This window comes from Mytilus californianus, unplaced genomic scaffold (assembly GCF_021869535.1).
Source record: "Mytilus californianus isolate M0D057914Y unplaced genomic scaffold, xbMytCali1.0.p SCAF_22, whole genome shotgun sequence".
Classification (NCBI taxonomy): Eukaryota; Metazoa; Mollusca; class Bivalvia; order Mytilida; family Mytilidae; genus Mytilus; species Mytilus californianus.
The window spans coordinates 1366111-1390075 of NW_026262671.1; the positions used below are offsets into that span (position 1 = coordinate 1366111).

Here is a 23965-nt window from a genome sequence, read left to right on the forward strand (position 1 = left end):
CCATGACAAAAAAAGATAAACGACCAACAAACAAACAGACAAACAGCAGAATACAAAACACGACATAGAGAGCTAACACGAACTCCATCGATGCCGAGAATCATCGCAGGTTCTCCAGAAGGGTAATCAGATCCAGCTTCACGTGTGCTTTACCTGTTGTGTTAATAAACGCCATGTGATACCTCATTGGGGCAACATACATGAAATTTAAAATCATAATTTTCTCGCTAAAAGTTAAAAACATGAATAATTTATGAGTTCAAATCAAGCACGCTAGCCTATTTTGTTTTTCTTTTTAGTAATATTGATGTATTATGGAATACATCTCACAAAAATACCATGTTATTGATAATTTTTTATTCAATATTTAGTTCAGTTCATTGTTATACTTTTCTAGGTATAACATGACTACTTTGGTTTCATTAGTAACCTATTCAAATTCAAATTCGTAAATATAATTTAGTTTGCATAGACGTTACGCACGTTATTGCGTCAATACCGTGAAATCAACCAGTCCATACTAATAAACAGCTTTTCTATCAAATCAAAAGCTATATAAAATGTATATCAATAGACTAGACAGGTAATTCATATTCCGAAAAAATAAAAAAAAACAGTTTTATCATATTTTACAAAAGTCTAAAATGAGGACAAACATATTGACAAAACGTCAAAAACATGCGTGTCAGACGTAACAGACTATAGGCATAATAACTTTTACAGGGGTGTTTGTTCTCTTCGAAACAGTGTTATATCCACGAAAATTCGCATGAATGATATGCTTCATATATAAAGTATTACAATATTACTGAATATGCGTTGATGTAACTGTCAAAGCTATTTTTTTACAAAACAAAATAGTCTTCAATATGGTCAGATTTAGGAAAATGGCAAATTATCAAAATTTATAGGTTTTTAAAATATAAGATTATGTAAAATTTCGTTTTCATAAATTATGCTCACAAAATTACTTAGATAGGTCATATTAAAACCGAATTTTTGCTGCACTCACCTAACAAATAAGAATGCAACGGCTTCTGGCAAATATCTTGCAAGAATGTCCCAGGTCGAATTTCGCCGCTTTTTACAAGTAAACTGTCATTTGAGACGTTATTTATTGCAAATTTCGATTTGTTGCATACAAAATAGTGCTTTTCCGTTATTGCACTTTAACTCTACAAAACAGTTGCATACTTTTTGATAATTTGCAGAGGCGAAACGACTTCGTTTTCAAACAAATTCAATATCTCGCAAGTTTGTCCACTGGACGATTTTCTTACGTTTTCAACGTTGTCGGTTCTGGACGCTATGTCTTTCAAAATCAAATTGTTTGGTTTTTTTTTAGTGTTGGATGCAACTTTTAGACCCCGTGGTTATTTCATATTGGAAATTCTTCCGTAGTATCATGCAACAAGACCACAAAGTATAAAAAAATCCGATGACTGGGGTTGTTAGTTTAGATGAGGTTCTAAAGTTGTGAACAGGCTATATTACGAAAGGATGAAAAATCGTTAATTTATTTTCAAATTTGGGAAGCGTTAAACTGCAATTTGTTATTTCTCTGCAATAAGATGCATATGTATAGAACTTGAAAGTGAAAATAAAATTGTTGTGGCTATATACTCCTATATCATACAAAGCTTGTAAACATATATGGGATGAATATTACTATTTTTGTCTGACAATCGTTGCATTTCTTAATTCAATTGTTCCGTTATTTAAAAAAGTAAAGTGTACTTCATAAGTAAGACCCGTTTAACTTGTAATTCCCTTCAAACTTTTTTTTGTTAAAACAAAATGGATATCTTCTTCCTTTTTGAATTTAAATGGGGAAATATTGCATTTAAGTACTTTCTATTTCATTTGGTTTCTGGTAGAGAGTTGTCTTATTGGCACTCATACCATATCTTCATATTTTATATAGACAATTATCTTACCCAAATACATCAACTGTGCCGTTACTTCTAGTGGGAAATATTGCATACATATTTAGTGCAACCAAACATTTAGAAGTATCCATAATGATGCGCAAAAAAAAAATTGGCAACGAAATAAAAACATATCCTCAATAATTGGCGTAAAATGTCAAATTTTGACGTTTCCAATTGAGACGCAATATCGTGCGTAACGTCATATGATACGTGTTACAAAGAACATCTACTATACAGAAGTAACAAATGTATAAAAATTCTTTGCTAGCTAATAAGTTTGTTATGTATGCGTACAATTTAAGTCTGTCTGTCAAATATTTAAAAGATACATAAGATTAAATAAAAATCAGTACCATATCTCTTCCTTTGATATTGCTTCTTCGCAAACGCTTGTGGTCAAATGATGCACTCGGGAACGATCAACATCCATGTGAAGTCCAACTGATATTGCAAAATCAATTATGTACAATATGAATAATAAACATATGTATATTGTTAAAGGCTTGAAGCTGACATTTGTTTTTTTTTTCTATGTTTTTGGTTGCTGTCTCGTTGAAGTTTACCTTACATGTAACTTTGTGTTTTCAAATAATGATAACTTTTTCAAGCTATGTTAGACTTCAAAATTAACGCAAAAATAAGTATAGGGATTTGTAGCTCGATTTAAAAAAAAAAGACAACTAACAAATTAATGACCAAATAAAAAAGATACGTACAATTGTCAGAAAATAACTATCATATAGGTAGACAGCAACCATGACAACCATGGACAAACTTTTAAAAACAGGTACCTTACCTTAAAACAGCTCAACAGAATGTGGCGATGTTAATGTTGCTGGTTTGGAATTCAACGTATTACCACGCAAAAATACCAGTCACGGTGACATAAATAGCGTAGGAAAAAACCAAAGAAATCAGTTGAAAAGGACTTAACTCATTAGATCGACACGAAGCAGGAAAAAAATTAGCACAATCCCTTAAGACATTAAGTACCGATCTAAATGTATTCTAAGTTTAAACAAGTAAATCTTTCCTCAAAATCACTTACGTCCATCGATATATATATATATATATATATATATATATATATATATAAGTATATTATAACAAAACGCATTTGACTAACAACGGATGTTCTTAAACCCTGCTGACTGCCATTGGCGATTGCAAAATAAACGGATCACAAGATGTAACAAAATGGATCTATATTATTAATTTAATACCAAACAGAAAACAATAAACTTGCAGAAAAGATGGTATACCGCAAACATGAGGTGTAAAAATTTGTACACAGTATCCGGATTTCGACAATTAATGTCTCTTCAGTGATGTTAGGAATCGAAACGGTATTTGGAAGGCCATATAATTTACCTCAATTTTAGATAGACTCTTGAATTTTGAAGAGTCGAAATATGATGAACGGATCATATAAACCCGAATCCTATTTCGGCTATTTCGACTCTTCAAAATTCAAGAGTCTATCCTAAATTTAGACTATATATAATTATGCACAGAAGATTTATCCAAAAGGCAGTTCGAAATCGGACTTGGGGATCAAATAACGTATTCCTCCTTTGAAGAAATATACATGCTATAATGATACTGGTTAAGTTTAATTGGAAGACTTTTTATAACTATTTTAAAGTATGTCGGAATTTATTTCACTTAAGTTAAGCTATCAATTCATTTACTTAATTTTTTGTCAAGTTTGAAGAGACATAATGAAACAAATATCTATGACTCACCAATATAAGCTCGTTCAAAGTCGCTGAAAGGAATAACTCTACAAACATATGCTTCCTCCTGAAAATATTGACTTCTTGTCTGAATTTCATTAGAACACTGTTCACACTGTATGGTTTTAATTAACAAGGGTGTGATGAAAAACAGAGTTACAAGGAAAAACTACAGAAATCAATATGAACACATTAGGTTTTTTATCATATGTAAGTGGTTTCTTTTCACTTACCTCTAAAGTATCAATAGAAGGCATTTCTACGGTAAAAGTTTTGGAATGTGTTGAGCGCATCATTGCCAGAAAAGCGAAAAAAATAAAACAGTACATTATTGAATTCGTGTGAAACATGTCAATCTCAATAGTATTGATCTGAAAATAAATCCAAATATTGCTATATATTGTGTTGTCCTCTCAAGATATCAAAGTATACTCGACGAACTATAATAGTGTTGATTTACAGCTGTTGTGTTCCCCTCGCTTAAAACAAAGTATTTCAAAACAAACTTTCGTCGACATTAATCTTGTTTATGTAATACGTAATTCGGTCAGCAATGTTAACCTTGATCTACATGATACGAACGAATAATATGCATGCCTAATAAGGCTAAATATTGGAACACTTTCGGCGCAAAATCTCAGGTACCTTGCAGTTACAAGTTATTTTAAGCGAATATATATAAAAAGATATACATCCTAAAAAAGAGTAAATAAAAAAATATTAAACAAAGTAGCAAAATAGTGCAAAAACAGTATATCATTTGTACAAGAAAAAAGTATTCTACTTTATTGTGTGACCAATATAAGTGTGTAGGACATGATTTCTTATCATCAGATTGAGTACTTTGAAATTGGTTTCAATTACCGCGACCATTCTCAATTACCTACTTTATCAAGTTGAACATTATACATATTAATTATTAGTAAAGCTAAAATTAACCTTAAGCAACAATACCTTGAACTTTACATGGCTTTGTTATATTCTACTGCGCATGCCACTCACTTAAATATGGTATTCTTTTATCAGTTCTTCCACTGATTAAACTGTTGTATATATAGCTGATGTACAGCGTAATTTGTTTATAACTTGCTATTTCTAGATTTCAACATGATCGTTCTTTATTTGGTTTATATGAGCATAAGTGGTAAGTTCATTGAAACAAAAATTAAGTTACAACTTCATACAACATTGCATTAAGCGACAACAAAATAAGTTGTGTTTGCTCGTTTATTCGTTTAATTGTTTGGTTTGTTTTTGGTTTATAAGGCATATGTGAATCATATTTTTTTAATCTTTGAAGTTCATCTGATTATTCTGGTTTTAACGTATATAAAAGTTCCAGTAGATCCGACATCCTTAATTTTTTTTATAACAAACTAATCTGTCAAGTTACCTATGTGTCTTTCTTATTTCAATGGTTGACACTTAAAGTCTAAAAGTTAAACGGGAAGCTAAAAATCGTATTGAATTTAAGTCTGTATAGACCAATGTACAATCCTAATTTTTGTTTCTTCATCAATTTCAGTGTTTCAGTCGGCAATTGGTTGTAAGTGTATTTACTCTATCTTATAAATTTAACTTGATCGCATTCCATAAACTATCCAAACAAATATCAGCTATACAGTAATCTTGGCTTTACAAACACCATTCATGAGAGGTAGTATCCTGCTTGTAATGACCTTTTTTATATATTAAATGTTAACCAGGCAAAAAACAATCCAATATCGAAACTTTGAACTGATGTACATTAATCGTTTCTCAAAAAATTCTTAAAAAAAATGGGAAATCAAATGCCCTTAAAAGAAGGGTATATGAGATGAATAAATAATAGGTGACACATTTCTAACTTGCCGCATACATTTCTAAGAACATTTTTGTTGAAGCAAGATCCTTATCATACGCCCTATGCACGCATTATATAACAGTTCATCAATACAACAGTATCAAACCTGACTTTTGCAAAATCTCGGTCTTATAAATGTAGTTTGTATATGAAATTTTGCTAGGATATTTGTGTTGCCCTTGCTCACCATAACAATTGTCAAGTAAACATGATGTTCTTTGCCCGTATCTAAATAAAACCAACTTAAATATTGAGCAAAATGTTAACCTTTTTCTCTGCTGAACATGATAGAAAAGTTTGATACTTTACGGAAAGAGAACAATAAATAAATAAACAATCAAATTGCATATAAATGAAAATCAGACTGCAAGTTGACATTTACGACTGCAATATATGAAATCTATAAATAGTGATCTTTTTGCATTTTGTTCAGAACAGTTTCTGACAAACAAAGCTTCATTTATCTTTTAAAAAAGTAAGGCATACATATATAGTCATAAGAATGCTGACACAAAAAAAAAATCTTTTTCCTAGAAGATTTGCTCTTAATATTTGTACTCAACCATGCATTCAACCATATTGACTCAAAACGTGTCTGCGGAAGTATTATAAAACCAGAATAAGCTTATCAGACATTAAGATCAATTTGCATATTGGCTTGGTGCAGTTCATGTTTACAATATTGTAGAATCCTTCACAAGTTATACTTTTTTAAATTATAATACATATTCTGGCCGGTCATTGATTGGATTACAAGGAGATTTTTACAATTTTTTTTGTTTAAATCTTAATATAGAATATAATGAAGGAAATGACAACTTAAGACAAAAAATTATTGGATATAGAAATTATCACAATAATATATGAATTAAATAAGCATGAGTTTTGTTGTATGTTTTGTTTTTGTCGTTTCTTTACTTATGAATCCAAGAGCATTTTTTTTATATTATCTGATTATTGTACCGTGTTGTTCATTAGTTGATTTTTGAGGAAACAAAAAGTCACATCTTTTAACAACATTTAAGATTCGTGATTCAAATGCTTTGTTAACCTTATATATATATATGTGTGCATGTGTATAATCCAAACTTACACAATACGTTAAAGATTATGCGAAATATAAAACAAGGTTGATTATGTATATTGCACTGTGATTTGCTCGATATTGAATTTGAGCAGTAAAATACCAATATCTTTTCTTTTTAAATATCAACTTCAAACTTAATCATTTGATGCTTTTCAATTTTTAAACTAGCAAACGTTAATAATATAGTAAACCAGATTTCCTTTCTCGTAATCATTGTTATAAACTGTTTTCATTGGTTTATTATTTATAATTGACACTCTGTTGATTGATAATAATCGAAACTCAGAATATGACTCACATAATTAATTGTAACATCTGTAAACTGCAGTCGCCTTATACTATATACTTAATACGTTACGATCGTGCACGTTCATACTATGCTGACTCCGTTAACAGCGCAGCGCTCCTTATACAAAACTGCTCCAACAGAGTCGTGGTAGGAGAAGCTTACCTTGTTGTTGCAACCACACTCGCTCATTCTGTTATTTTCAAAATTATAAATTCAATGTTTACAAAACTTTGAGTTGTTCGAAAAACGAACCCCACGAATAGATTACCTAAGCAGTATTCGATAAAACCTTTTGGAATTTTTTATCCTAAATTTTCTTCAACTTTGGACTCTATTTGCCCTTTCAACATTTTTATTCGATTGTCACTGAATGATGAGTCTTATGGAGACGAAACGTGCGTCTGGTGTGAAAATAAAAGCCTGGTATTCTGGTGTTTTTTTTTGGTTTTTTTTGTTGCAGATTATGCAATTCCTTTAGTTTTGTTTGTTACCTTGATTTGTCTATTCTTTATCAATTTTCGAGATTTGAACATCAGTAAACTACTGTTGTCTTACTTTCACATTGTTTATTGTTTTGAAGCAATTCGTCGTAAACACCCACTATATGTATATCACTGCAGATTTTCTGAAAACTTCATTTAATGATAACACCTGATTAACATAATAGAATTTTTCGCTGCCATGTGTAAACGGTTTTTTTTTTTAGATTTTCAAAATTGCTTACTAGTACAAAAGTTCCATTCGCCATGCAATTTTCGTGGAAATATTTCAATTGTGATGACTATTGTAACAAATGTCCATTCAAAGATGAACAAACACTTTGTTAAAACGGGGAAAAGGTGGCAACAAGAGAGTTTTCAAACTGTTCAAAAGACAAATTAAACGTATTTTACGTCAATGGTTACATACTTTTGCATCCCAACCCATTCATGTTGTTGTTATCAATTTAAAATACCACGATTGCCTAGTAAAAATCTGCAAAGAATTGTTTGGGATTCAGGTTGCTATAATGGTTGCTATGGGAACATAAATGATTTGATTAACATGACCTTTATTCTCGAGTCTTTTAATTTGATTTTATAAGAACTGATTATGAATAAAAACATATATCTAATGGAGAAATTATTAACACAACTATTTGGCACCAATGTTAAGGGTCAAATGTCAAGATCATGTCATAAGCGCTTAGCAATTACTCTATTTTTTATAAAGTAACCAGAAACCATACATGTTTTAATTCATAATTATATGAACTGACTTGTAGACCCAATATAAATTCACGGGTACTTCTGTTTTATGCTTTATTTAAGAAAATATAAAACTCAAATTAATGTCTAAATAGATAATTAACAAAAATTTAAATTTGAACTGTAGTACAAATAACGATTTTCTTCATCTTACCTTGATACTAAAACATTTATACTTATAATCAAAACAGATCTATTTTATATAATTATTGTTTTTTATTTGCAGTCATTTTTATACGCCACTATAGTAATTGAAAAACCTATACATATACATTTAAAGATGAAAGTAATAAGTTGAATGATTAATAATTGACATCTGACAAAAAACACTTATTAGTTTGTATAGCAATCAATTCCTTTCTTTTGGCAAGTGAATTTGTGATTTTAAAGTAGTAAATTAATATTGAGACTAATTTATCAATATGATCAAAAAACATAATGGAAGAATGAATTCATGACAACCTTTCTGTTATTTCTTTTTTGAGAAAACACAGAGATGTATACCAAGAAATATATATAAGCCTGACCCAGAAAAACCATTTTACCTTGGCAAACTTTGTAAATCCATCTGGTATTCAGAAATATTGATTAAATGACTTAAAGCAAAGTAAAGGTGTAGATTTACTTTTCAGTATATTGCTAGAAGTGATTTACTCCCATTTTCAACGGTTGAAAGTCAAAAGTTTCAAATTCCAAGCCGGAAACATCTCTCATCTAAATTGATACAGACCATGTATGTCAAAAACTGTAGAACCTTCAGGAAGCTCATCACATTTGTTTGACTGTTGTCATTTGGTCTCATAGGGAAAAGAAAGAACTTTAATAATACCTATTTAATAGTTATCAAGATTGCAGTATAAAAAGTTGTTTATATGTTTCGTTTGAAAACAAGAAAAATCAAATGAAATGTGTAATATAATGCATTACTTTGGTAAAAGTAATTGTAATTTAATGCATTACTTTCCAAAATACATGTAATTGTAAATGTAATATAATGATGGTTTTGTCCAAGTAATGGTAATGTTATGCAATACATTGCAATGTAATTCGCCCCATGTCTGATATACAAGTTCTTTTATACGATTAATCTAAAAAAGTTGTATATTTATGATTGTTATTTTTGAAGGATTGACACAATTGCGAAATGATTCATAGCGATTTCGAGATATATAACATATGAATAATACTATAGCAACTTTAATTCGAGATTGTTTTTTGTGAACCCAATACTGTCCCATTTCTCGCAAACGTTTCTGAATTTTCAGTACCAGAAACACAATTGCAGCTTTTTTGTTTTATAATGGATGTTACCCATAGATAAACATAGATATGTTAGACATGGTAAAACTATTAACAAGATGACGAACTTTAGATAAATATATGCAAAACGTTATATCATGTGTCTGAAAGACATCAAATACTATGTACTTTCTATAGAGACAATGTGGTCAACAGCCATTTCAAGAACGCCTTTAGGACTATCGTAGTATATAACCAAAAAGCAAGACCGTCTTTTCGGTCGACATTTAGGACCTCTTGACAACACAAAGAGAGGTCTCAATATTGTGGCTATTATTAACATTAATTACAATACAGCTTGGTCTTAGTAGTAGAAAATCACTCTGGGATCAAAGGTGTAGTTCAAACAGTACAGTGCTAACCATATCAGCTACATGTGAGTCATTTGGAATGTACAATTACGCATTCCCATCTTTTTTAAATGATTAATCACATGATCTAGAATTACACAAATAGCTTTTTTATCAGCTTTATCAGCTTTGTTAGGTTTTGAATTTATATTACATTCCAGATTGTTTCGAAAATGAATAAAGATTATTACGACTCATTGTTTATCGTACTAATGTAGGATATCAGTTATCCGATATAATTATTGATATTTTTTTAATGCATTTATATTTTTGTGATGTTGTTTTACACATTTTCGACGTATACCAATACATAATATAGATATAAACAATATTTTTAAATAATTCAAAGTGATATTCATTTACGTATTAATAGTCAAGTGCAAATGAATCAATTGTAAATTGAGTAAACACAATACCTCGATAGAGTACATCTCCTGCTTCACATGCCACACTCGTCAAAAAATTTCATGTATGTTATATTTTGTCTCAAATATTAACTCTGTTGTATGATATAATCGATGATAGTTAAGTGTATTCGTAATATGATATTGTCTTATTACAGTAAATGAACGGTATATTTACCCACAAACAGGCACGGTGTCTGCAGAAAAAGTGCACGAATGTAAGTTTTGTTTTAAAGTATATCGTAATTTTTTGTTATATATTTGTTTAAACATTAAATTTTGATCTTCCTTAGTAAGTAATTATTGTGAAATTATTGTAACATCCATTTATACATTAACTTTCTTTATTATTTGATAATTGAGATTTATATACACTTTCCCTCGACTTTTTTCATCATAGTTAACGCTTTTGGCATCGCTACATATAAGCCTTATGCAACATAGGATAAAATAATTGTTGATTCATTTTAAAAAGGCAATTAGGATTATAACTTTGTTATTAGATTCAAGCTTCTTACAATGAAAGAATGGTTTTCAAAATCTTTTTTAAAACAATATATAAGACAAATCTTAAAATATCAAATCTAAAACACAACATATAAAATATAGCCAAACAGTGGTCAAGGCCGTATGTGTAATATACCAGATAGCTCCCTTATTCCCCGTTAAGAAAGTTGAATCTTCCTAATATATTAATAATTATGATATACACGACATTTACTTAACAACAACCCGTATGGTTAATAATTTACACAATTGTAAGGTTCATTCATATACCAGACACAGTTCTTTAGCCTTACCTAAGTAATCTCCTATTTTCTTCTAGCAAAAGATGGTTGTTTTACTTTAAAGCAGACAAATCATTCATTAAAGGCCAACTGTACCATTTCCCGTCTACCTTGCGTTTTAGTTATATGTAAAACTGTTTATATCCATCTGATGAGTTTATATAAAAAAAAGAAGATGGAGTATGATTGCCAATGAGACAACTCTTCACAAAAGACCTAATGATATAGAAATTAAAAACTAAAGGTCACTATACGGCCTTCAACGATGAGCAAAGCCCATACCTTCAAAGCCTTTTTCAACTGATTTCACAGTTTGTGCTTATGTTGAACTGTTACGCCACTGTCTTAAATAAGGGAAGGTTTAGGCGCCCGCTGACATGTTTAATCCCGCCACATTCTATATGTGCCAGTTCTAAGTCAGGAGCCTGTAATTCAGTGTCGTTTGTTTTCTGTGTATTATATTTGTTTTTCGTTCATTATTTTATGCATAAATTATGCAGTTAGTTTTCTCTTATAAATCGTTTTACATTTGTCTTTTCGGAGCCTTTTATAGCTGACTATACGGTATGGATGTTGCTCATTTTTGAAGGCCGTTCGGAGACATGTAGTTGTTAATTTCTGTTTCATTTGGTCTCTTGTTAGTCCGGCAGAAAATGTGTGGGTTTGATGATAAATGCACCAAATTTGGAATCGAGTAGTCCTTGATTATATAAATAATATAAGCTATTGACCAATTTTGAAATTTCAAAAAGGCGGCATTTTTCAAGATGGCCGTTTTAAATGTCAAAATCATATGTGGAGAGTTTTTTCATTAGCAATCATACAATATATATAATTCATCATTTTTTATATTGTCACTTTCTCGATTCAAATATTTAAGAATAATATGTTGAATGAAAATGCTGGGCTTTCTTCTGGATATTGGGTTTTTAGTATTCAAATGGTATCTTTGTTCAGAGAGATTGTCAAAGTCATAGTACCGTTAAAAGCAAGACTTTCATAAAACAGAAAACAATAATGACGTGTCGCCGTTTAGTGTCTTTATATTGTCATGTAGCACTTGGCCAGAGAAGTGGACACTGATTTTTGTATAAATTAAAACCACTTGTATATTTACACAAACAAATTTGACAATTGTAAAACTATCTACTTAGTACATCAAAAGTAGGCAATTGTCAAAGTCCTTAAATTTTACACAGCAATGCAAACCATACTTTGATATTATTTTTTTATAATCAAGGATAGTCAGTTGGAAAACATTTTTATTTCTTTTTATTGCTAGTTAAAATCATAATCACATTAGAAGTAGTGTCAAGGTATGATTTGCCTCTGTGTCACACTACTGTAAAGGTCATATATCCCCATCCACAAACAGGCACAGTCTCTGTAGAAAGATTAAATGAATGTAAGTGTTAATCTTCCTTTAAAATTGACAATAAAACGTTTACTCATCATTTGATATGATAGTTTTTAAATAATTTTGAGAATGCAAGATTTAAACTAACATTTCAGTTTCCAAAGAAAGGACAAATTGCAAGATGATTTATAGCGATTTCAAGATATATAATAATAAATAACGATATATCATGGATATGAACCAATTCTAAACTGAGCTATCACAGTACTTTGATAGGTTATATATATCCTGCTTTGCATGCCTCCCCCGTCAACATTAATCATGTATTCTATTTCGAGTTTGAATTATAATCTTTGTTGCATGATATAATCGATGATAGTCAAGTGTATTGGAAATGAGGTATTTTTCTCTTTTTTTAACAATAAAGATATGTTCTTAATCCTTTAGATTGCTTGTTTCAATTCTACTTCACTGTCAGAACGCTAGGGGAGTATTCCTGTGTAATACTTTCTGAGTGGCCAGGAAAATACTCAGAATATAATCATAAAAAACATTACATAAAGTATGACAACATATCCTTATTATTCTATGATATTAATTTCTTTAAATTAATGAAAAATACATTTTTTTCTGATATCTTGTTTTTAAAATTGAGTTTGGTTTCAAGATTTTCTACTACCGCCCAAAATCTTTTAAAAATGAACATGGAATAAAACAAGGTAAATTATCTTCTTCCATTCTGTTTTACAAAAATCACATGTACTATCGTTAGAAATTTTCCATCTAAACAGAGACTGCTTTGTAGCAATAATATACTAACATGACTGAAGCAGTTCCATTTAAAAATTTTCATGTTGTTCCCTCTTAAAAATTTGAATATAAAATCGTTTACGAATGATATATGTGGACTGTAATTTAACTTTAAATAACTTATCCGACTATAGATACCAATTAGATGTGTAAATTGTGTTCATTTACTAAACATGCTAAACTATTGTATAACATTTTATCATAGATATCTTTTGTTTTGGATTTGTTTATTTTCTCATCTCACTTAATACTTATAAATACTGATTTGAACCTTTATAGTATTTTTTAATCAAAACTTGCTGCCATTCCTTCGGGATGGGGGATGTTAATGTCTTAACGTCTACAAACCAATTTGACTTATCGTTTAACTTTTCTAAAGTATAAACCTGTGATAGCTTTACCTCGCTATCCAGTATGTCGTTAATATTTATCAATCCACTTTTCACCCAGTTTTGAAAGAACAAGCTTTTGTTGCAATGTTTAATGTGTCTATTTCCCCATATTTTTCTGATATTTAAAAAATGATCTTTAAATTTCATCAAACCTCCTCCTGTTTTCACCCGACTTGAAACTACCTGCATATAAAATTCCTGTGTTTTTCTTAATTTTTATCAGTGATTTCACATTATCTAAATTCATGTTAAAGATAAGAAAAATTTGACTTAGATTCTTAAAATATTAGGCAGATAATCTGGTTGTAAATTTGAAAATCCATGAATCTTTCAGGGCCTTAAAATAGTTATCTAAATCAACAATTTTAATCCCCCTCTTTGATATTCGCCGATAATTATATTTCTCTTTACTTTGTCATTTTTACCATCCCAAATATATTTAAAACAACAGTTATTTTTTATTACAGTACTTAAAAGGTATATTTACCCTCAAACAGGCACAGTTTCGGCAGAAAAAGTGCACGAATGTAAGTTTAATTTCCTTTAGTTTGTAGTTTGTAGTTATTTCTTATGGATTTGTTAAAACAGTAGCTCCTGATCGTCCTTAGTAAGTACTTATTGTAAAAGCATGTGTTCTAATATATTTCTTAATTATTGATCATGGGGGGTTTGCTTACACTGTTCCTCTGTCTGTTTTTCATCATATTTATCACTTGTGTGTCGATATATATAGATTATAACATGACGTTTTTCATATCAGACCCCTTATCAGTCCTAGGTCATGATATCATCCCGAGACCCAACAGGCTTTTTATCATATACTTCAGCAGAAGCCATACAGACAACTTTTTTTAAAACTTTCTCAAATTCATTTATTGTATTATTTGTTTTTTTCATTTTTTAATAATATATTTCCTGTTTCCTAATATTCCTTCTTTTAAACTACTTAGCTACGTTTTTCACTAAAATTTATCACTGAGGTTTATTTTCCGGAATTTGCCGAATGATGTCGAAATGCTTTGCGTTTACGTTAAAGAAAGGTTTGTAATAATAACCGGAAGCAGTTGATATAAAACGGTAACAGCTGATATATACCGGAAGCAGTTGATAACAAAAGTCATATTACACGGCTAAGACAATTCTTCAAATTTAATGAATAAATATGTGTTTACATTAGTTTTATCAAGGGGTACAATTATACCATTATTTTCTACAAGTATATGATAAAGCTTGATACAGCACAGGAAAACATCACATTTGATTTATTTTAAAAAGGCACGTGGGATCGTGTCATCGTTATAAAATTTTTGAATTATTTTCCAAATATCGTATGCATGCAACAAAAGAAAAAAACCTAGAATGTCAGATTTAAAAGAAAACAAGGTAGATATTTAAACCAAAGACTGGTCAAGGCGTTCTGTATATTATACCAGATACCAGATAACTGCATGCTTCCCAGTATCTTCCTAAATAGTTTATGCCTATAGTATGCTTACACATTTACTTAACAACATTCCTTATGGTTAATACTATGTCATAATTCATATACCAAACACTGTTCTTTAGTCATTTGAAAATAATAATCTCCTATTTTCGTCATATAAAAGATGATTATCTTACTTTAAAGCAGACATATCAGTCATAGAAGGACAATTATAGATTGTCACTTTCTCGATTCAAATATTTAGGAATAATATGTTAAATGAAGACGTTGTGCTTTCTTCTTGATATTGGATTTTTTAAATACTAGCACATGATTAAGATAGGTCTATGTTCAGTGAGCATATCAAACTCATAGTACAAGTTATCAACAGGTCAAATATAGAACTGAAAAATATTATCAAGTTCAGAAAGAGAAACAAACGAAAACTCGATCTTCTATCTGCTTTTGATATTTGACCTATCATTTCATTCCAATATCGAATATTTCCAGTAGTACTAGTCAGATTAGAAACATGAAATTACAAGTAACGTGTTGGTGAATAATTTCTTTATATTGTCAAAGTGCTGTTGGACAGAGAAGTACATTCCCAAAAACGAACATGGCATTTGTAGAAATTAAAATCTCTTTACATATTTACACACAAACAAATTTGATAGTTAATAATCGTGACACTACCTACTTATTATATCAACATCTTATTAGAAAGTGGTTATTTTCAAAGTTCTTACAAAAACAAGTAGAATAAAAAAAACAAAAACAAAATCCACAAAAAAATCAAAGCGGAAAGTTCCTTATCAAATGGCAATGTATACAGTACTTTTAAATTATTTTTTATAGACAAGGATAGTCAGTTAGTACACATTTTTGTGTCGTGTTACTACGAGTAGAAATCAAAATCACGATGGTATAAGTGTCAAGATATAATTTGGCCTATTTGTCACATTACAGTAAAGGTCAGATATCCCTATCCACAAACAGGCACAGTCTCTGTAGAAAGATTGAATGAATGTAAGTGTTAATCTTCATTTAAAATTGATAAATGTGTACAAACTTCAAAGTTGGCTATGATTTTTATTTTTGATCGATGGACATAGCTACGAGATGCTTAATAGCAATTTAAAGAAATATAACACACAGAAAATGCTATACTAAACTTTAAATGCGCGTTTTCATATTTGCGAACCCTATTCCGTCGTAATTTCGCAAAACATGTATTAAGTAACAGTACCGCAAACAAAACTGCAATTTGTTTATCTTACCACAGTCAATATCTTAAATAACGTAAACATGGTTAAGGTATTAACAAGATGGAGAACTTTAGATAATTATATGCAAAAACTTTGAATCATGTTTCTTGAAAGACATCAAATATTATGTAATTACAATAGAGTAAATATGGTCATAATAATACGGATGAGTCAGGACAGCTATTTCATAAAGTCTTTTCTGCTATCATTATCTCTATAATCATTAATCACTAAGACTTCTCTGTCAAAATTTGAGATCTCCTCACAACACTAAGGCTACTCGCAAGTCGCGCGACTATTAACAAAATTAATCATGAGACCTCTTAATCTGTATAAGATAATTACTCTTGAGATAAAAGTTTCAAACAGTTCAGAACGTACCACCGTTATCTAGGATAAAGCTGACGAGGAAAGGCATAACATCGACCACCGAAAGCTATATTTTTATGTAGCCTATGTGGTCGAGTGGTCGAGGGTACTGGACACGTGCAGGCAGTGTTGCCATTTTGGCAAAGAAGCTAGGGTTCCAGTCCAGCTGAGGGAAGAATAAAAGTTTCTAACTCAAATTTGAAGATCAATTATTGTTGGGCTATGTTTGAGACGAATTATACTTTTATATTTTATATTTATAATTCGTCTAACTATCAGCCCTAAAATGTTAGATCTGTAAATTTGCGGAAGCATTTTTTTTTTTATATATTTATATATATATATACATATATTTATAAGTAGTGTTGTCAAATCGTACAGTTTTGCCTAACCAGTTACTCGGATATTCGTTCGACCGATTAACCGGTTTACCGGTAGTTTTAGTAGATATGTTTGAAGGCCTTATCTATAGTACCCTACAAATGTACGTTTTTGTAATACGATGAATTGAAGTTTGTCCTTTGGCATTATCAGGCTTGTCTGTGAATATTCCTGGCGAAGTTTGACTTTTAATAATCCAATACCACCGTATCTACTATGGCGTTTGTAACAACTTCAGATCGAAAAATAAAAAACCTTCATGATCTCGTCGAATTGAAAATGTCTGAAACCGATGATTCTTTCATTTTCTATTGATGTCTCAGAAAATAATGTGGGGCCTTTTTTTTTTAAATGATTAAGCCTGTTACTCGTACCATCAAGTATACATTAATTTCATTCACGTTGATTTGCATTTCACACTATGATTTTTGAGTTGGCATTTTGTTTAAAGTATGACAAAGCCTTGCACGATGGAGTTTGCACATTCAGATGAAGGTCTAAGCAATATTAGATCAAAAATAAAATAATGAAGTAAATCGTAAAATCTAATCGGATTACTGGTTAAAAGTTACTGTTTAAAAAGACATGTATACTAATTATGTTTATTTAAGAACTTGCCCAGAGCTGAGACAAGTTGTCTACGTTCTAATTAATTCTAATTTTTCGGATTAACAATAGCAATCAATATACTGGAAAATTGATCTGTCAAATTAATTACCACTACGATAATTTTAAGATAAAACAAAATTATGTAATGATTTCAATACACATTAATATCAAATCGATTAAAATTCAAAAAAATCCGGTTAACCTGTTAACGTTTTCGATATTCGATATTCGGTTCTTCCGACGGTTAACCGGTTAACCGGTTAACCGTTGACAACACTATTTATAAGTAATTCAAATTGATGTTCATTTACGTATCAATAGTCGACTGCGAATATTTGCAAATGGATCAACTGTAAAAGGAGTAAATATAATACCTCAATAGAGTATTATCTCCTGCTTCACATGTCACAACCGTCAACGTTTATCATATATGCTTTATTGAGTCTGATATATTAAATTTGTTGCATGATATAATTGATGATTAGTAAGTGCATTCATAATCTTTTATTGTCTTATTACAGTAAATAAACGGTACATTCACCCAAAAACAGGCACGGTTTCTGCAGAAAAAGTGAACGAATGTAACTTTTGTTTTAATCTAAGTTATTTGTTATAGATTTGTTAAAACACTAACTCTTGATCTTCCTTAGGAGGTAATTATTGTGAAAGTATTGTCTAATTCATTTATACTATAACTTTTTGTATAATTTTTGCTACACAATCCTCGATCATTTTTCACCATATTTCATGCTTGTGGCATCGCTATAAGTCTCACGCAACAGAGGATAAAATAATTGTTGATCCATTTCCCAAAGGCAATTGAGATTATACATGTAATATCGTTATAAGATTCACGTTCCATCAATTGAAGGAATGGTTGTTTAGTGTTTTAAATGTCTTATAAATGTAACACTAGAAAACCATAAGAATGTCAAATCTTAAACACAAGATAAAAATCAAGGGGGTAATTAAGGCCTTACAAAAGTCGCATCTTCGTTTATAGTTAACACAAATGACATTATTTACACATACAACTAGATGTTGTCAGGTCGTTTTTCACTTATGATTTTTTATATCTGTTTGGTATTTGTGGCCTCTCTTTTACTTAACAACGTCTCTTATGGTTAATACTAGGTCAAAGCTTGCACAATTGTAAGGTTCATTTATATGCCAAACACAGTTGTTTAGTCGTAGTAAAACAACCTTCAAGTTTTGCCTCATAATAAATGGTCTCCTTACTTTAAAGCAAACATATAAGTCATAGAAGGAGTTAATGAAAAGCAATTGTACATTTTCACTTTCAAGATTCAAATATTTAGGAATAATAAGTTGAACGATGTTGATTGAAAAGGTTGGGCTATATTTTTTATATTGAATTTTTGATATCAAGTCATTTATTTAATTAGCATGTCAACGTCTTGGTATCGTTAAAAACAGGTCAACCATAAACCTGAAAAACAATTATGAATGCATCAACTACAGATAGAAAAGAAAAAACTAAAACTCGACTGAGTAGACATATTTCATGTCTTCTATCTGCTTTGGATATTTAATCGATCACTGATTTCCAATATCAGATATTTGCAGTAATACTTGTCAGACATTTTGAAATTAAGTGTTACGTGTCGGTGTATCATTTTCTTTAAGTTGTCATTTAGTACTGGGCTACAGAAGTGCAAACCTAAAAATGGACACGGTCTATGTTAAAATTAAAACAACTTTTATATTAGAACAAACAGCTTTGATAATTATAAAACTACCTAATGTGACATTCCCGGCTTAGAGTTTCAATTCCCTCAGCCGTAGGCGAAGGGGATATAAACCTTAAGCCGGGAATGTCACATTATATACCTTGACTGAGACCTGAATGTTACATATATTACGGTTTACCCCTGCCTCCACGTTTTTTTTCTGTACCAGGTATTTGTAAGACTTGTTAAACATTCACAATGCAGAATATATTTTCTTACATGTCTGTTTGGTATTTGTGGTCTCTCTTTTACTAAACAACGACTCGTATGGTTAATACTAGGTCAAAGCTTGCACAATTGAAATGTTCATTGATATGCCAAACACAGTTGTTTAGTCGTAGTAAAATAACCTTCAAGTTTTGCCTCATAATAAATGGTCTCCTTACTTTAAAGCAAACATATAAGTCATAGAAGGAGTTAATACTGTACAATTGAAATGTGTCGTGCATTTATAATTGCTATTTTTGAACGAAGAATAGAATTCGTAAGAAAAGTCAGCAAGATTGTCTTTTAGTCGACATTTGAGATCTTCTGACAAAACTAAGAGATATCACAATCGCCTGACTATTTATTACGTTAATCACAATAAAGCTTTGGTCTAGGTAGTAGAGAATCAATCTAGTAAAAACAAGTGTAGTTCAAAGACTGCAGTGCTAAAAACAACAGCTAGATGAGTGTTATTTGGGATGTAAAATTTCGCAGTCCCATATATTTCAAATGCTTAATTACATGAACTAGGATTCCACCAAAAACTTTTCTATAAGTATGAAAATCAATAAAGATTTATAAAACTCCACTTTTCATCCTACAAAATATCGGGTATCCAATACATTTATTGATAATTGTACTTTTTACTTGATATTTTTGTGTTGTTTTTCTTTACACTTTTTTGGCGTATACCAATACATTATATTATATGTTATTCAGGTCTCACACAGGGTATATAATGTGACATTCTCGGCTTAGAGTTTAAATGCCTTGAGCCGTAGGCACTTATTTGTGGCCTCTCTTTTACTTAACAACGTCTCTTATGGTTAATACTAGGTCAAAGCTTGCACAATTGTAAGGTTCATTTATCTGCCAAACACAGTTGTTTATTCGTAGTAAAATAACCTTCAAGTTTTGCCTCATAATAAATGGTCTCCTTACTTTAAAGCAAACATATCAGTCATAGAAGGAGTTAATTAAAAACAATTGTACATTTTCACTTTTAAGATTCAAATATTTAGGAATAATAAGATGAATGAAAAGGTTGGGCTTTATTTTTTATATTGAATTTATAATATCAAGTCATTTATTTAATTAGCATGTCAACGTCTTGGTATAAATTAAAAACAGGTCAACCATAAACCTGAAAACAATTATGAATGCATCAACTACAGAAAGAAAGAAATAACTAAAACTCGACTGAGTAGACATATTTTATGTCTTCTATCTGCTTTGGATATTTAATCGATCACTGATTTCCAATATCAGATATTTGCAGTAATACTTGTCAGACATTTTGAAATTAAGAGTTACGTGTCGGTGTATCATTTTCTTTAAATTGTCATTTAGTACTGGGTCACAGAAGTGCAAACCTAAAAATGGACACGGTCTACGTTAAAATTAAAACTACTTTTATATTAGAACAAACAGCTTTGATAATTATAAAACTACCTAATGTGAAATTCCCGGCTTAGAGGTTAAATTCCCTCAGTCGTAGTCGAAGGGGATATAAACCTTAAGCCGGGAATGTCACATTATATACCTTGACTGAGACCTGAATTTTACATATATTACGGATTACCCCTGCCTTCGTGTTTTTTCTGTCCCAGGTATTTGTAAGACTTGTTAAACATTCACAATGCAGAATATATTTTCTTACATGTTTTTTTTTCTTAATGTTTTGAGATATTCATATAAATGCTCTTTCTTCATCTTGACAAACATTTTTTTCGTTCAGAATATATTTTCAACAAAGGTTTTAGATTTCATGTTTACTGTTTGTATGTTTGTTTGACTATTTTTGTAACAACCACATAGAACTCCAACCTGATATTTTCCGCATACGTGAAGGATTTTGTAATTTGCTGAAAAAATAATATTATCGTGTATGTAATAATTTATAAAAACACTTTAAAACATTAATTTTTAGTATTTGGAGTGTAAATTGCGTGATTTGGAATTAAAAATGTATTATTGACGGATGCACGTCACTATTTTTCCTCTATGAGCCTCTAAATTCTTTAAGTGTTCTGTATAGCTTTAGACTACGTCACATAGTAACAGGTATTATGATGACGTTGTTGAGGTTTCAAACGGTATAAAAAAAAACGTCGTATATACCCCGGCACTTTCCTTGATATAAACTGACATCTCTGTGTTGTTATCCAATCACAAAATTCGACACATTTGTAATCCGTAATATATATAAATACATACGTTTATCAATAATGCAGACTAATATTCAATTACGTATCAATCGTCAACTGATAATGATTGATAATTGTACTATTTTTGTGTTGCATTTTGTAACACCTTTTCGACGTATATCAATACTTAGTTTATAGTATATATAAGTACAAGCATTTATGAATAATGCAAACTGATATTCAATGATGTATCAAAGGTCAACTGCGAACTTTTACCAGTGGATCAACTCCAAACTTAGTAAACACAATACCTCGATAGAGTATATATATCCTGCCACACCCGTCAAAAATTATAATGTATGCTATATCAAGTTACGGTTATAAACTTTATTGTATGACATAATCGATAATAAGTAAGTACATTCGTAATCTTTTATTGTCTTATTACAGTAAATAAACGGTATATTTACCCACAAACAGGCACGGTTTCTGCAGAGAAAGTGCACGAATGTAAGTTGTGTTTTATTTTAAATTGCAATTAATTGTTATAGATTTGCTAACATATTAACTCTTGAATTACCTTTAGTAGGTAATTATTGTGAAATTATTGTAAAATTCATTTATACTATAACATTTCATTATTTCTTATTATAGACATTTGTTAACACTTTCCCTCGACCTTTTCATCATAGTTAACGCGTTTGGCATCGCTACATATAAGCCTCATACAACATAGGATAAAGTAATTGTTGATTCATTTTAAAAAGGCCATTATGGCTATAACGTCGTTATTAGATCCACGCTCCATACAATGAAAGAATGGTTTTCAAAATCTCTTTTAAAAAGAAACAAAAGAAAAACATTAGAATGTCAAATCTAAAACACAAGATATAGAACATGTAGAATATAGTCTAACAGTGATGAAGGCCGTATGTATAATATACCAGATATAACCATGTTTCCCCGTAAAGAAAGTTGAATCTTCCTAAATAGTTAATAATTATAAAATACGTTCACATTTACTTTACAGCAACCCTTATGGTTAATAACTTGCACAATTTTAAGGTTCATTCATATACCAGACACAGTTCTTTAGCCTTACGAAAGTAATCTCCTATTTCCTTCTAGCAAAAGATGGTTGCTTTACTTTAAAGCAGACAAATCATTCATTAAAGGACAACTGTACCATTTCCCGTCTATCTTGTGTTTTTGTTATATGTAAATTTGTTTATATCCATCTGATGAGTTATTATAAAAAAAAGAAGATGCGGTGTGATTGCCAATGAGACAACTCTTCACAAGAGACCAAATGACACAGATATTAAAAACTATAGATCGCCGAACGGCAGTCAACGATGAGCAAAGCCCATACTGTTAAACTTTTCTCTTTTAATTTTTTTACATTTGTCTATTCGGGGCCTACTATAGCTGTTTATACGGTATGGGTGATGCTCATTTTTGAAGGCCGTTCGGAGACCTGTATTTGTTAATTTCTGTTTCATTTGGTTTCTTGCTAGTCCGGCAGATTGGTGAAAAAAATTGTCGGTTCGATGATATAAGCACCAAATTTTGAATGATACACTACAGTAAAGGTCAGATATCCCCATCTACAATCAGGCACAGTCTCTGTAGAAAGAGTAAATGAATGTTAGTGTTAATCTTCCTTTAAAATTGACATTTGTGCAATCATTTAAACGATTAATCATCATTTGATATATGGTTTCTTGCTAGTCCGGCAGATTGGTGAAAAAATTGTCGGTTCGATGATATAAGCACCAAATTTTGAATGATACACTACAGTAAAGGTCAGATATCCCCATCTACAATCAGGCACAGTCTCTGTAGAAAGAGTAAATGAATGTTAGTGTTAATCGTCCTTTAAAATTGACATTTGTGCAATCATTTAAACGATTAATCATCATTTGATATAAAAGATGTTAAATAATTTTGAGAATGCAAGATTTAAACTAACATTTCAGTTTCTAAAAAAGGACAAAATTGCAAGATGATTTAGAGCGTTTTCAACAAATATAACATATCAATAATGATATATCATGCATATGAACCAATTCTAAACTGAGCTATCACAGTACTTTGATAGGTTATATATCTCCTGCTTTGCATGTCTCCCCCGTCAACATTAATCATGTATTCTATTTCGAGTTTGAATTATAATCTTTGTTGCATGATATAATCGATGATAGTGCAGTGTATTGGAAATGAGGTATTTTTTCTCTTTTTTTTTAACAACAAAGATATGTTCTTAATCATTTAGAT

At 30.4% G+C, this 23965-nt stretch overlaps 1 protein-coding gene across 1 annotated transcript in view; it reads left to right on the plus strand.

Annotated features, from left to right (window-relative positions):
- Positions 1-13225: 13225 nt before the first annotated feature.
- The window catches only part of LOC127732233 (uncharacterized), a 43398-nt gene continuing 32658 nt past the window's right edge, over positions 13226-23965 (plus strand). Inside the window, exons 1-3 of the mRNA XM_052241314.1 lie at positions 13226-13241; positions 14001-14060; positions 15926-15985. Of these exons, the coding sequence (XP_052097274.1) occupies positions 13226-13241; positions 14001-14060; positions 15926-15985 (136 nt within the window). The remainder of the gene's footprint in view (positions 13242-14000; positions 14061-15925; positions 15986-23965) is intronic.